The sequence below is a fragment of the Schistocerca cancellata genome, chromosome 3 (assembly GCF_023864275.1).
Source record: "Schistocerca cancellata isolate TAMUIC-IGC-003103 chromosome 3, iqSchCanc2.1, whole genome shotgun sequence".
Taxonomy (NCBI): Eukaryota; Metazoa; Arthropoda; class Insecta; order Orthoptera; family Acrididae; genus Schistocerca; species Schistocerca cancellata.
Window position 1 is genome coordinate 440,422,814 of NC_064628.1, and position 17,013 is coordinate 440,439,826.

General features: G+C 41.0%; 1 protein-coding gene across 1 annotated transcript in view; it reads left to right on the top strand.

Moving 5' to 3' along the window:
* LOC126176739 (alanine--glyoxylate aminotransferase-like) overlaps window positions 1-17,013 on the top strand; it is an 84,696-nt gene that overhangs the window by 43,942 nt on the left and 23,741 nt on the right. Inside the window, exons 4-6 of the mRNA XM_049923908.1 lie at window positions 2,114-2,269; window positions 4,671-4,772; window positions 10,385-10,633. Of these exons, the coding sequence (XP_049779865.1) occupies window positions 2,114-2,269; window positions 4,671-4,772; window positions 10,385-10,633 (507 nt within the window). The remainder of the gene's footprint in view (window positions 1-2,113; window positions 2,270-4,670; window positions 4,773-10,384; window positions 10,634-17,013) is intronic.

Below are 17,013 nucleotides of genomic sequence, written 5' to 3' on the forward strand. Positions count from 1 at the left end.
ACAAACAATGGAAAACATTTTGAGAAGGCATTTGTTAATGTGGATGAAACAGATTCCATTCAAATTAACAAAAACCTTCTCAAAATCCATGAATGCATTGTACACCCTATCCTTCCTTTTTTTTAATATACATTTTTCCTTCTGTTTTCAGCCACAAAGGTAAATTTCTCCCATCAGTCTCCCATTGTTGCTGAAACAAAAATGATCCTCTCCTATTGTTTTACAATTCTCCCTATTGTTCTTCAATAAATTAGTTGTATGGTTATTTTTGAAGACACATAATAGTAGACTGATTGTGCATTAATTTTCTCATGCATTAATCCTTGCTTGCCTTGTAAGTATAAAAGCTACATTCTTTTCAAAATTTCATGAAACTTTCCTAGTTTCTTTTATTTCACTCTTTGATCTGATGGCTTTAGAGTTATTGTGCCTTATTTTCAACTACCTCATTTCTATAGAGGTTCTCCAAGTATTGTTCCCATCTGCTTCTTATTTATGCTGCCCAGTCACCTCCTTCATCTCTTATCACTGAGCCCCTTGTCCAATACTTCCAAAGTTATTTTTTGTTAGCCTGTGTGCAGGATTTAAATCACTGTGTACAGTTTTGTGTCCATTCTTCGCTGAATATCCTGCATTCTTGGTTACTTTTACATAAAATAGAATAGAAACTTTATTGTCACATAACATGTCATATACAAACAGATGATTGGGACATAGGCGACATGTCAGTTTAAAGCTATTTCTAATTGTAAGTATACAGAATAATTACAGGTATTTTGTAATTTTAAGTACCACAAAATGATTTAAAATAATCATGTTGAAAATAAAGTAAAATTAAGAATGAGTATTTACTTAAAGTACTTTTTTAGCATGGGAGAATAAAATGTAACATCAGGCACAGTTACTTGTGACAGTCAGTCATAACTTCTTCTACACTGTAATAATATTTACTTGCTAGGTATTTTTTAAATGATGTCCAAATTCTTCTGGTTCATAATTTTTAAATTTTTCTCAGACTTTAATTCCCAGTCTCATACCAATATAGTATGTTTTAGCAATTTTAGCCTATGAGTTTGTGACTTATACTGATTTTTGTTTCTTATTTCATAATCATGATTAAACAGGTTATCCTCAAAAAGTTGTGTTTTGTTTAGAAAACTTAATTGTCTCATAGCTATAGAGGCCAGGAACAGTCATAAGATCAAGGGTCTTGAACAGAGGTCTGCACGATTATCTTTTTTCTGCACCTGCCATGGCTCTAATGATTTTTTTCTGTAGCCTAAAGACTCTATGTAAATTTGTTTTCTCTAGCACAAAACAAGCTGTACAGGATATATTAGAAATACCATGTGAGGACAATCATGGTATAATTTTTTGGGGATCAAAGTGAATGATTTGTGTCTTTCTTAGATTTAATTTCAGGCCATTATTTCTCACCCAGGTCTCAATTTCAGCCAGAAACTGCTGTAGATGACTAATTAAATTTCATATGAATGAGCCTTATTTCTGCTGTTCACTTTCAACAGTTTTACATGTTTGATGTTACTTTATGATTTCAGTGTATCATCTATTATCCATGCCTGTCACTTTTCTGCTACTTTCAGTCCTATTATTTTTCTGCTGCCTGTACTATATCTCTTTTAAAGTTATACAAGTGACTATATTAAGTAACAATATTTTTTTGTCATATACTCTTTCAAGGCAGTCTGAATTTTTAGTTTCTTCACTTTTTAGGTTACAATGTTTCAGTTGATTTCACTGTAATTTCTTGGTTTTCAGTTGGCATTTCATATGACCATTAACAATAAATTATAGGTATATGGAACTTGAAACTTCCTAGCAGATTAAAACTGTGTGCTGGACTGAGACTCGAACTCCGGACCTTTGCCTTTCACGGGCAAGTGCTCTACCAACTGAGCGACCCAAGCACAACTCACGTCCTGTCCACACAGCTTTACATCTGCCAGTACCTCGTCTCCTACTTCTTTGTGCAACTAATATATATGTTTCTGCAATCTGTTATCCACATAATTACTTGTCAACTACTTTCTCAGATTCCATTCTTCACTGTGTTTCTGAAGCAATGCACATTACACATTGATCTAATTTTCAGATACAACTGCCTTCTGATTGTGGATGCAGTAGTAGGATTAGGTGGAGTTCCAATATTTGTTGACAAATGGGACATTGATGTTGCTTTTGCTGGGTCACAGAAAGCACTTGGAGCACCATCTGGTACTGCACCAATTACGTTTGGTCCTCGTGCAGTGTAAGTGATTACTGTATTTTCTTTATATTTCATTTTCCTTTTTATTTCAGTAGACATGTACATTGAATGCAGAAAACCTCGTCTGGAAGCTTAAAATCAACATTGTTGGAGATGGACATAAACTGTTCTTCTTGTATGAGAATGCAAGGGAAACTGGCTGTTGTCAGGAAACAGCTAAAAGTTGCATTGGCCACACCCAGCCTCATAATATGGAGGGCAACTGCAATGGGGGGAGGGGGCACCTACATTTAAAGATGTGGCACCTCTGATATCTTGTACTTATAGCTTAAAATATGAAACTCACTAGAAATGAGACTGGTGACAGTTGTACTCACATTTTGTTATGTAATATTTGCTGCTGTTTAGGGGCAACATACCAAAAATCCTTGAGCACCATGGGTCTTCTGCAACTTGCAGGTCTTCCTTTTGGCTGTGTTGTAGTGCTCTCCACAGCAGTTATTGGTGAGGCTGGATCACCAGCTGCCAGCAAAGGGTCTCCTTCTACTGCTGGTGACTGATCTACGACTTCCAGTGCAAGGTCCTCAGCTGTCAGTGAAGAGTCTCTCACTGCCAGTGAACTGAGACCCCACAAGTGGTGAAATATTCTCTGTTGATGGTGAGATGTCCTCCAAAGCAGATACAAGATCCTCCACTGCCAATGTAAAGTGCATTGATGCAAATGGCTTTGATGATGAAAGCAAAGGAAAAAAATACTCCTTGATCAGGCCCAAATGCCCACATGATGCTGACCAGCATCCATGCCATCCTCTGCCTTATGGTGGTGTTTTGATGTTGCAGGGAGAGGCCTGTGATCAGTATACCACTCTTTCAGTTATTGTCAGGGTTTCAGATCTTGGAGTCACTAGTTTTCATTCATGTAGCACCTCACATGGTCTCATGAGGTTGAGTACACATAATTTCACTCTGCCCACTAAGAAAACATCTCGTGCTGTACCGTAACTCAACATAAGTCCCCCACATGGCAGCCAGACGTGATGACCACTAAGCTTTGGAGGTGGAGTAATGGTTAGAGCAATTTCAGTATTCTTAAGACGTGTTCTTGGAGTCCATTCAGCAACTGAACTGTGAACTCCTTGGCTGTAGACATTGTTTAATCATGAACATTAAACTCAATAAAGTCTAAATACAATTTTCAAAAGTCAGAGAAAATGATATATTTAAACAGAGGAAAACCTCCATTTCTACAGTTCATTCTATTTATTCCGAAATTACATCTTCTTTCTTCAATTTTATGTTTCCCTTATGGACTCTTCAGTGTTTGTTAAATGTACATGGATAGTGACATAATCTGTTTGTTCATTTCAGGCAGCTTCTTCATCTAAGGTATTAAGGACCTGCAGTGCCCTTTGTCTCTTTGGTCTTCCATCTAAATATTGGAAACAAAGAACTACTATGCAAACTCTGCATGTACACATAACAATGGATCCTGAATAGGGTTGCATCAACTATGATTCCCTTGGGGTCAGCCTCTCAAACCTATGCAAATAATCTATGTCAGTAATTCATCAATGATAGTTACCTTTGTCATTGGTACCACCATTCCATCAGTGCCCCCAACCTACAGTCTGCATGTTTCCATTATACAGCTGATGCTTCCAGTGTTTTACCCTTCTGATGGTCAACTACAGCTACCTCATCCCCTGCACTATTCGGCACCAATGCTCTGCCGGTTATTATTTGTTGATGACTTCCCCTCTTCATGGGATGGATTCTGTGACTACAGACACTGGGGGCATCTTCATGTGACACTACTAACCATCTGAAGATGCTGCTTTAACGCAGTGAAAGCAGTCATTAACAAACCATCACTTAACAGCTATTTGCAATTTATTCAAGTTAAATTTACCATGAATTTCAATGGTTGTGACTTTTCATATTATAAAGTTGTATGTTTTCATTATAAATGTGGGCTGAAATCAATTGAGGAGTGGATGTCTATACCACATTCAGAACTGTAAAAATTAGATGTTTGAACCCTTGAAAAAAACAAAATAGGCTGGTATCTATGGGGCATCCCTGTGCATTACAATACTGAGAACTCACAAGTATTTCAGAATACATTATTTGTCACATGTCATCATTGTAACTTTATGATACATGATTAATCAGTGTACCTCTGAGTCAATAACATGAGTAAAAATGAAAAGAGTGCTTCTCTGTACAAAAAATGAAACTTTTTCCCACATTTAAAAGAAAGTTGTCTTTGCAGTTTACATTAACTCCAAAACAGTTTGAATGTGTAAAGGTCCAGCACTCTACTAATACATTTCTTGTGAGACATGAACAACATAAATGTGTAATTTGACAATAATTCAAACACACGCAACTGTGGGTGCATACCATAAGAAAAGTGCTAAAAGACTATATGTTTCTTTTTCAGAAAGAAGATGATGAATCGTAAGACCAAAGTCCAGTGTTTCTATATGGATGCTTTGGAGTATGCTAGGAACTGGAAGAGCTTGGGGCCTGATGTTCCCAGGGGGTATATAAATAATTTGAAATATTTTACTTTTATTTTATTCCAACTTGTTAAGGTTTTACTCAAGAATGTTTTGAACAATGAAATGCAATTACTTCATGATTGTGTCACAGACATATGTTATGTTTATTCAGCTTAAAAAATTCCCTTTTTTCACTACTTTCTGACACATATTCATTGTTGACAAGTGTCTTGGGATGACATTTCAATATAATATATATCTACACAAATGATTAGTAAATTCAATGAAAGCACCGTTTTTCACACAGAGTTCTCAGCAGAAACGACAATTTTTCCTCCTCCTTCCCTCTCCCTCCATCGCCACCCTCCCCCTCCCCCCACCCCCCTCTCTCTCTTACAATTACTGAGTATAGTACTTCCTTTCCAAAGTTTTTAATGTTGTGATTTGAGAGAATTAGAACAGCTTTGGATGAAGTGTATAAGTCTAAAAGGAGACTATGTTGAAAAACAAAAAAGGTTTACCCCAAACACGTACATGGTTTTTATTTTTGCACGGACTTTTCAAACGCCCCTAGTAAGTACATAAACAAAACAAAATCATACAGATAACGCAACAAATTCTAAGTTAACATTTTATCTGGTGACACATGGCTATGTGTAACTTAATTTATGGATGTCCTCAAATTCATAAAATTTATGTACCCATCAACACTGTAAAAACTTTCATTTATAAATATTTTCTTAAGCTCATGTTTAAAAATGTGCAGCTCTGGTATCTTTTTAACTCTCAAGGGAAGGACACTAAAAAGAATTTTGGGATGATATATTACACTTTTTTGATACAAGGCTTTCGTATGTACTTCTCTGTGGAAGTCAATTCTGTGTCTAGTTTCATAGTCATGGTTTATTTATTTAGCGTATGGCTAATACAGACATATCATAAAATTAAATTACATGTACATATTTACACAAAAGAAACTTAAGTTTGACTTTACAACTGAATACTCAGTCCTTCAATCCAGCGCACTGCATCTGGAATCGCTAGCAGGAAGTCCTCTTCAGCACCTTGAAAGGATTGAATTCTGCATTCACTGACAATGTGGTGAACAGTCTGGCATGGAGCTCTGCAGTCACAGGCTGGAATAGGCAGCTTCTTCCACTTAAAGAGAGTATCCCTGCATTGGCCATGTCCAGTACAGATTCTGTTGAAAGTAGTCCAGGTCTTGCGTGGTAGGTCGAATCCACTTGGAAGTTTAGCACCTGAGAAGATGTTATGCAGGCTCACATCTGTCACTGCTTCCCACCGACCTTCAAGGGGTTTGAAATCCTATACAACCATGTCAGCAGCATCATACAGAGATGGATGGCGTGATTTCAGTCTCCTACGATTTAAAAGTGGCAGTTTGCTATGCACAGGTAGATTAGAATTCCTGGAGATCTTGCAGAATTCCCTCATAAGGGCAGTACATCTGTATAGATCAAGAGGTATTATACCGGTTAACAGTGGAAGCCAATAAACTGGAGTAGACCTGATTGCGCCAGATATTATGCACATTGTCGTATTCATCTGGGTGTCAGCAAGCCTTGTGTGATGACTGTTCATCCAAACAGGTGCACAGTACTTAGCACTTGAGTACACGAAGCCCAGAGCTGAAGATCGTAGGGTGGTTGCTGAAGATTGGCAGGTAGTTCCACATAGCTTATGGAGGATGTTGTTTCAAGTCCTCAACTTTTGAACCAAGTTAAGAAGGTGTTATTTGAAGCATAGTGTATGGTCCAGAATGACACCAAGATAATTTGGTTTCCAATTATGATGAAGAATTCTGCCTCTGAAACTTACTTCCAGTTTTACATTCACCAACTGATTATTTAAATGGAAGCAACACACTTCTGTTTTACTCACACTCAGTTGGAGTCTCCAGATTTTGAAGTAATTATCTAATACAGACAGGTCATTGGTTAGAATCTCTTCTGTTGTCTTCATTTCCTGGTGTTGTACGGCTAGAGCCAGGTCATTGGTATAGCAGAATTTTCTGGATGAAGTGTCAGTTATATCAGATAGATATAGATTGAACAGTAATGGTGAGAGAACTGACCCTTGTGGCAATCCATTGTTTAGCTTCCTCTCCTTACTTATGTTGCTTCCAGTGATTACCTGGAACTTCCAATTGCTTAGCATGCTGTTAATCAGACCAGCCAGTGTTCTACAGGGTATGATGCAGAGAAATTTGTAGATAAGGCCTTCCCTCCACACAGTGTCGAAGGGGGCAGTTAGATCAACAAATGCCACAGATGTTTTCTGCTTCATTTGCTATCCTGACTCTATGAAGGATGTGAGAGACACTACTTGGTTGCAACAGTTACACCCTGGTCTGAAGCCTGCTTGATCAACTGGAACAATCACTAGGATAGCACTACATATTCTATTATATACTATCCTTTGAAAAAGCTTGTAGCAGCAGCTAAGTAGGGCAATGGGGCAATAGCTTTCTACCATGTTGCTGGGTTTGCCATCTTTCAGAACAGATATTATCTTTGCCTTTTTAAACTCCAATGGAAGTCGACCAGTCAGCATAATGTCAGTGAAGAATTCATAGTCATGGTAATCACTGTTCAAAGAAAAGAGCTGGGGATGGGATTTAAAAAAGCCGACTACTAACTGGAGCATGAATTTTTAATGCTTACGACTACCACAATCCATGTTTACAAATATGTATAGAACAGTGACATACCAAAAACAGCCTTGATCACCTCCTTTGGCGGTGTCAATTGCATCAGACAGTTACACTTCAGGGCATTAAACCAGAGAATGATCAAAGAATATATCCCACAACCTCTCAAGTTGAGTTCTCCACCATCATGGGATGACCCTGGACCTACACATACCACACCTCCGCCTGTGCACCAACCAGATCTTGTGTGTTTTGAGCATATGCGCATCAGTCACTAATTGGTTGTGTGTAATGACCCCCCTCCCTTGTCTCACTGAGGCTCTGTGTGTGATGATCTCCTGCCTCAGGTTCAGCCACACATTGCTTGTGACATTACAGCATTGCAAGTGCTGTTACCTGCTGTTCCCCCAGTGTGTACTTGTGTTTCTCCTAAACTACAATATCCCCCTCCCCCATCTCCTACAATGCCAGTTATGACTACTATTGATGAGCTCAGCTTTTCTATCAACACTTCTGGGCATCCTTGCAATGAGCTTTCCTTCACTCTTTGTCCTTCATGCGAGGAAGGCTCTGCACAAGGCCACATCCACTTCACATGTAACCATCCTGGGCACAGTCCCCATTCAAGATGAGATGGATGCAGCTAGAATAACAGTGACACTCAGCATCAACGGTATGCTCAAGATGCATGTCCCCCTCTTCTGCCATTCCCCAAACATTGCCAACTTCTGTGCTGGTCCTGTTCACACATATAGGTTGACCCGTCCATCCTCCTTACTGGATGGTGGACTGTATCTTCTCTAGCCAACCCTGCATGAACCTCCCTGACTCTGTGAGAAATGGTCCTCCCATGCCTTCCATGGACCAACCATGGCATGATCAACTGGCACCCGGTGAGCAGCCTACATTACACCTGTATTCGACAATGCCCCTTTCCTCTCCCCATTGCTGCACATTCCCGGGGGGGGGGGGGGGGGGGGCTGAGCTTTGGGAAACATTGTCACTTTTGTTGTTTCAGATTATGTTCTATATTTTCATGTGATCATGCATGAATAAAGAGTGGTTTACTATAAATTTTGGTTATTTCTGCCCAGTGACTTGACACCATCAATAGAAAACTCTCAATGCTAATACATCAGTTTTGCACTTTAAAGCATAGTTTGTATGAAATTGTGTTTCCATGTCTTATTTTACTCACTTTTGAACACATTCTACACACAGTGAGTACTTGATTTTCTCACTAGGGGTAAGATAGATACTGGCTAAAGGAAAATTAAAGAGACCTTTGGAGAAAAGAGAACCGCTTGTATGAATATCAAGAGCTCAGATGGAAACCCAGCTCTAACCAAAGAAGGGAAAGCAGAAAGGTGGAATGAGTATATAGAGGGTCTATACAAGGGCGATGTACTTGAGGACAATATTATAGAAATGAAAGAGAATGTAGATGAAGATGAAATGGGAGATACAATACTGCGTGAAGAGTTTGACAGAGCACTGAAAGATCTGAGCCAAACAAGGCCCCGGGAGTAGACAACATTCCATTAGAACTACTGACGGCCTTGGGAGAGCCAGTCCTGACAAAACTCTAGCATTTGGTGAGCAAGATGTATGAGACAGGTGAAGTACCCTCAGACTTCAAGAAGAATATAATAATTCCTATCCCAAAGAAAGCAGGTGTTGACAGATGTGAAAATTACCGGACTATCAGTTTAATAAGTCACAGCTGCAAAATACTAACATGAAGTCTTTACAGACGAATGGAAATACTGGTAGAAGCCAACCTCAGGGAAGATCAGTTTGGATTCCGTAGAAATATTGGAACACGTGAGGCAATACTGACCTTACGACTTATCTTAGAAGAAAGATTAAGGAAAGGCAAACCTACGTTTCTAGCATTTGTAGACTTGGAGAAAGCTTTTGACAATGTTGACTGGAATACTCTCTTTCAAATTCTGGAGGTGTCAGCGGTAAAATACAGGGAGCGAAAGGCTAGTTAGTAGAGAAGATATAAAATGTAGACTGGCAATGGCAAGGAAAGCGTTTCTGAAGAAGAGAAATTTGTTAACATCGAGTATAGATTTAAGCGTCAGAAAGTCGTTTCTGAAAGTATTTGTATGGAGTGTAGCCATGTATGGAAGTGAAACATGGACGATAAATAGTTTGGACAGGAAGAGAATAGAAGCTTTAGAAATGTGGTGCTACAGAAGACTGCTGAAGATTAGATGGGTAGATCACATAACTAATGAGGAGGTATTGAATAGAATTGGGGAGGAGAGGAGTTTGTGGTACAACTTGATGAGAAGAAGGGACCGGTTGGTAGGACATGTTCTGAGGCATCAAGGGATCACAAATTTAGCATTGGAGGGCAGCGTGGAGGGTAAAAATCGTAGAGGGAGACCAAGAGATGAATTCACTAAGCAGGTTCAGAAGGATGTAGGTTGCAGTAGGTACATGGAGATGAAGAAACTTGCACAGGATAGGGTAGCATGGAGAGCTGCATCAAACCAGTCTCAGGACAGAAGACCACAACAACAACAACAACAACAACAACAACTTACTTGATTTATAAATCAGTTAATAAATGGGATACTAACACACTTTGATGCAACATGCAGAAAGGTACAGCATTTTATATTTGAATATTTGCTTTTAATATCACAATATAAAGAAGTGGAATATGGGAACTGTTTTTCTTTGTATATATGTTTATAATTTGATGTTGTGTTTCAGAAGATATGAGGTTCAGGGGAAGGCGGGAGTTAGACCCTCTCAATCTGTAGCAATTTTTGGTTAAAGATATGATAGCTGTAGCTGTATGGATGATATGGGACTTTCATCAGTAGCACTAAAATAAGATATTTGATTTCTGACAGATCAAGTTGATGTGAACCTGACATTTTGTGTATTTCATTCTGAAATTTCATTTGGTCCAGTCTTTTGCTGTGCATATTTGGTAAATATTCACTCTTGTTTTTGTTTCAGGTATCACTATACTTTGGCTATGAATCTTCTTTTTGGATTACGTGAAGCTCTAGCTGAAATTGTAGAGGAAGGGTTAGAAAACAGATGGAAGAGGCATCATGAAAATGCTGAGAGAGTCCGTGCTGGTGTTCGTAAGCTTGGTCTTGAATTTTTTCCTTGTGAGGGAGAAACGCTCCTAGACTGTGTGACAACAGTCCGTGCAAAGCCAGGAATTGACTGGAGGAAAGTAAGACACTACGCAATGGACGTGTGAGTATTCATTTTCTTTTCTAGCATTATTATCAGAAAGGGAAGAGGAACTGTGATTATTACCATTAAAGATGACATGTAAAATGTTTCCCTGTACCCATACACATGATTACACATATTGAAATATTAGATCATTACAGGGTTCCAGTCTAATACTGACAAATAATAATTCTCCATTTAAATTTCATTAATTAATATATATTTGAGAACAATCCTCAAGCTTAGGCTTAATTGAAGGAAAACTAGCTTTATTGAAAATGAAGCAAGTGAATATAATTTTCTCCTTTCCTCAGACTTTGTAAGTGATTCATAGCTGGAAGGATTTCTTGTATTATGTGAAACTGAGACATGATGTATACCTATGAGCATTGCCAAGTGTGAACTTGACACCAGTGGAATTTATGATCCTCTTTTTTCATCCTGATGGCATGACTGTATTAGCCACCCACATGTTATTTACATTTCTATAGCCGACAATACTCATTACATGGTTGATTGACTCTGGCATTATCATTACTGACAAGATGTTAAAACTTAACTTCTTTAAACTGTCATTTGGTGTTCACCTTACAAACTTGCCACTTGTTTTATTTTACAAATATTCACATCACCAAGTGCAAATTATCTTCAGAAGTTCCTGAAACTGTTATTAGATTAATTTTTTCTAGGTATGTAAATGTAATAATAATTACTGGGGAACTTAAATGGAAAGCCTTACAAGAAAGACAATGTAGCTCTCACAAAACTCTGTTGGGTAAACTTAGAGAATCTGTATTTGAAGAAGACTATGCTATCATTATTCTGCCACCAATGAATATATAGGATAGGGTCATAAGTATAAAATAGAAGAAATTAAGGCAGATGTAGATGTTTATAGATGAACATTATTCCCCCCCCCCCCCCCCCAATATCTAAAGAGAATGGGAAAGAAAATTGATAATTTTGGTGTGAAGTACCCACCACCATGTATTGTACAGTGGCTTGTGGATTATATATAGATGTCCTACTCTAAAAGTCTACATAATGTCAACAGCTAATTTTCATGAAAAAAAGTTACTAGATATCAACAGTGTAGGAAAGACAGGTTGATACTTACCATAAAGAAGACATATCAAGCTCCAGATAGGCACAATTAAGACACTTACATAAAGCACTTGGCCGCAGCTGCCATCAGTAAAAGAAAGACATACACCATTCACACACACAAGCAAGCACACCTCATGCACACATGACTGCCAACTCCAGCATCTCAGACCAGAATGCAAATATCACGTCGTATGCAAGCAGCAATCTGGAGAGGGCAGAAAGGGAAAGGGATAGTAGAGTATGAGTGGGAATAGAGGCCAATGCTTTCTGGTGTAGTATATAGGGACTAGACAGCCAACAGACACAATGTTAGGAGGTTATGGGAAAGTGAGGTGAAGAAAAAGGAGCAGAAAAGGAGAGGAGCTGGGAAAGATGGGTGAGGGCTGTGGGGACAGTATGTTACTGTAGGTTTAGGCCAAGATAATTATGGTAGTGCAGAATGTGTTTAAAGGACAATTTCCATTTGTGTAATTCAGAAAAGCTGCATTTTTTTGACAGCTGACATCCCTTTCACACCAAAGCATCCCTGTCATACTGCCTGGCCATCTCGGGGCAGCATAGCAGTGACAAAAACTCCCTTACACAGTATGCTGAGGATCTCACCAAGGCCTTCACAGACAGGGACAACCCTCCAGATGTAGTCCACAACAGATCTCCCATGCCATTTCCCCTCACATCTCCAATCTTCCCACCACCCCGAACAACCAGCCACAAAGGAGTGTCCCCTTCCCAGTAGCACTCTGGACTGGAACATCCCAACCACATCCTTTGCCAGGCTTTGATTACCTATCATGGTGCCCTGAAGTCAGGGACATCCTACCAAAGATACTTCCCACCCCTCCCAAAATGGTGTTCCATTGCCCACCCAACCTCCACAACATCCAAGTCCATCACTATGTCAGTCTCAGTCCCAGCCCCTTGCCACAAGGGTCATATCCCTGTGGAAGACCCAGGTGCAAAACCTGCTCAGTCCACCCACCCAGCACCTCCTATTCCAGTCTTGTCATAGGTTTATCCAACCCCATCAGGGGATGGGCCACCTGTGAAAACAATAATGTCATTAACTAACTCTGCTGCAATCATTGCACAGCTTTTTATATTAGTATGACTGACAACCAGCTGTCCACCAGGATGAATACCACCAAACCTGTGACCCAGAACAAAGAAGACCACCTTGTGGCACAACATGAAGCTGAACATAACACACTTTATTTCAATGGCTGCTTCACTACCTGAACTATGTCGATCCTTCCTTCCACCACCAGCTTTCCTGAACTGCACAAGTGTGTGTTATCCTTACAATACATTCTCTGCTCACATAGTTATCCTGGCCTAAACCTATGGTAATATACTGCCCCCACACTCTCCACCCAACAGTTTCCACCCCCTCTGTCTCCTGTTGACAGTCTAGTCCCTGCACACTCCACCAGACAGCGTTCATCTCTCTTCCCATCTGTACACTACTATCCCTTTCCCTTCCCCACCCCCTCCAGATTGCTTGCATCCCATGTGATAGTTGCATTGCAGCTGGAGATGCTAGAGTTGGCAGTCACGTGTGCATGAGGTGTGCTTGCTTGTGTGTATGAATGGTGTATGTCTCTCTTTTACTGATGGAGGCTGTGGCAGAAAGCTTTATGTAAGTGTCTTTTAATTGCATCTGTCTGCAGCCTGATGTGTCTTCTTTAGGGAAAGAAGCAATCTGTCTTTTCTTGTATTCTTGATATTCTTATCTGTTGTTTACATTGTTTGGTTACCAGATATATATCATTTGAATTAATTTCAATCTAATTTACTTCCATCTCTCCTAAAATAAGTACTGGAAATCAGAGTGAAGAAATGCTTTTAGTATAAGAGATGTAGTCACATGAATAACTTTCTTTGAGTAAGATGTAACACAACTGGGCTACATAGGGGTAAAGCAGATACAGGAGGTAGGATACAAAACCCCCATTCAGCTAATATTTGAATATTGCTCATCCATCTGAGATCAATACCAGATGCAGGAAGTAGAGAGTATCTGAAGAAGAGCAGCACATTTTGTCACAGGTTCATTTAACACACAGTGAAGTGTCACTGGGATGCTCAGCCAACTCACGCAGTGGGTGCTATGACAGAGGCATTATGCATCATGGTGTAGTTTAGTGTTAAAATTCTGAGAGCATACATTCATAGCAGAATCAACCACTATATTCCAGAATGAATTTGCCATATTGCAGCAGAGTGTGTGCAGATATGGAATTTGCTGGTAGACGAAAACTGCATATCAAATCAGGACCGATACCTTTGCCTTCTGTGGGCACATGCTCTACCAACTGAGCTACCTTAGTGTGGCTCACAACCTGCCTTCACTGCTGGGGAGATGAGTGCTAGCAGACGTAAAACTGTAAGAATGAGTCGTGAGTCACACTTGGGTAGGTCAATTAGTAGAGTACTTGACTACAAAAGGCAAGGATCCCAGTTTTGAGCCTTGGTCTTGCACACAGTTTTAATCTACTGGGAAGTTTCCATCAACATATTGCTTTCCTCTATGTAAATCTCCTGAAAAGAACATGAAGGTAAAAACTGGGACATTTGAGCACACATGGAGGCTTACCAACAATTGATCTTCCCCCCGACTACCCACAAGTGGAACAGGAAAAGTGGGAAATGGCAGTGGTAGACAAAGTACCCTTACTACTCACCATATGATGGCTTGCAGAGTATAGATGTAGATATAGATGTGGTCTACTCAGTTTCAGATAATCTATAGTGTCTTTCCTAAAACTATATCCAAATTCATGCCCCGAAATGACTCAGGTGTAGTATAATAGTTTTATGGACCTGGGAAATAAAGGAACGTCAGATTTCAGTTCTCACCCATATTAATCAAAACAAGCCAAAGTTTTCTGAGCCCAAAAATAAGTAACATGAAATATTTGTAATAGACTGCATAGGTCTGATCAAGAAAATGAGGATACTAACTACTGCTTCCCAATACATTTATTCCTTAATGAAATAAATGATATATCTCTTTCTCAGATAAATAGCTGAGCATTGATACTAGAAATAAGAACAGACTACTTAGAGATTTGAAGTCACTTTCACTGGTCCAAAAGTATGTTCATTACTCAGAAACACATTTTCATTAACTTCTCAGCAGTCACAAAAAGTTTAGCTACTAACAAAGTTCTGTTTAAGAGGAAAATACAGGATTTATTAGTGACCAATGCCTATTCCATTGACAAATTTCTTAACAGAACCAGTTAATGTGTATATTATTAATAATATCACATAAAATGGCGTATAAAATCGGATTTCTCCATGTCTTCTGTATAGTAATGTGATAAATATCAATAAGTAATCAACTGCTTTCTGTTTAACGACGCATGGCTACAACAGCCTAAGAATTATTTTATGTACTGCAGTGTATATACATTTATATGTTTATTAGTATTACTACTGGAATGAAAATATATTTCAGATTTAATACTTTTATATCTTCAAATTTAACACATATGTCGGACAACAACACATATAAGTCACCGAGTAAGTTGACCTGTGTACAAGTCGGCATTCGATTAAACACTGAGTCTCCGTCTAGCAGCCGCTGCTTGGCTGGCTGCTTAGGTGGCGCAGCTGCTGCGTGGCTGGCAGACAGCGCCGCACATAGAGGACGTGCGTAATTGCGCGGCGGCACTTTGAATAATCGGCGAGTCACAACACTTTTCCCCCCTTTGAAATTGTTGCACTGGTCTTGATGGAGGTGTCCTGGAGATGGCTAACGTCCATAGGCGTTGTTTGACTCGCCGTAAAGTCTCGAGGAGGAGGCTTCCCGTACGGACGGAAGTGTCCCCGATGATAACGGGTTGAGATGACAGGAGACGTAGGGGTTGAATCTGCTGGGGCCCCCTGCACCAATCTGCCCGTTGCAGCAAGTCCAGTTGATATGACACGAGACATGGGCGATGTGTCGGCGTCTGTTGGAGGAGGAGGCGAGTAGATGTACTCTGACAGAGGACGGTCCTCTGGTTCCTGCATGGGCACGTCTCCTGGTGGCGTCCGTTCTGGTGCTGGCATCGCGATGACGGTGAGAGGGCTGTGTTGTGAGTATTGAGAGATGCCAAGATCCCGAGCATCAGGTAGAGCCAAAGGTGGTGTGGCAGCATTCGGAACAGGCGTTGCTGGCACCCGAGGCCGAAGCTGGTCCGAATGACGCACTGCAATGCCCGTGTCCGTCTGGATTTCATACAGGCGTCTGCCACGGTGTCGTAAGATGCGGCCTGGGCTCCATTTTGGCCGCCTGCCATATCCCCGCACCCAGACGAGGTCGTCGGCGGTGAACCAGCCAAGTGAAGGCACCCGCGGCCGTGAGGTGGGAGGCCGCAGAAGATGAAGTAGCGTGCGGGGCTGTCGGCCATGTAAGAGCTCAGCCGGGCTGTGATCGCCCATGGGGGTGAAACGGTAAGACGCCAGGAACTGGAGAAGCGCGTCATCAGCAGCAGAAGAAGTCAGAAGTTTCCGCATCTTAGCCTTAAATGTGCGGACCAGTCGTTCAGCCTCACCGTTGGATTGTGGATGGAACGGCGGGGCCGTGACATGCGTAACGCCGTGACGAGCACAAAAATCCGCAAAGTCGGAAGAGGCAAATTGCGGACCATTATCAGTAACAAGAGTAGAGGGGAGGCCTTCCAAAGAAAAAATGCGGGCCAGAGCACTGGTGGTTGCCGCGGTGGTAGGCGACGTGCAACGGACAATGAAAGGAAAGTTAGAATAGGCGTCAATCACGAGGAGCCAATAAGTACCTATAAAGGGTCCCGCAAAGTCAGCATGAATGCGCTCCCAGGGCTTCTCAGGCGAAGGCCACGGTGACAAAGATGACTTCGGGGCAGCGGCCTGTGACGCACAAGGGCCGCAGGCAGCGACCATGTGTGCGATGTCAGAGTCGATGCCAGGCCAGTACACATGACGGCGTGCCAGAGATTTTGTGCGAGACACACCCCAGTGCCCCTGGTGAAGGAGGTGCAAGACCGAAGCACGCAAAGACGCAGGTACCACAACACGCGGCGAAGCATTGTCAGTGGAGAGGAGGATAACACCATCCCTAGCCGTGAGGCGGTAGCGCAAAGTGTAGTAGTTCCGCAACGGATCAGAAGTCTTAGCGGACGGGCGATCTGGCCAACCCTTTTGAATACAGCGTAAAACCCGGGAGAGGGTAGGGTCAGAACCCGTAGCAGCCGCCAGCCTGTCCCCAGTGATGGGGAACCTGTCCACAACCCGCTGCTCGGCAACATCCAGGTGGAAACACAAACGTTCGT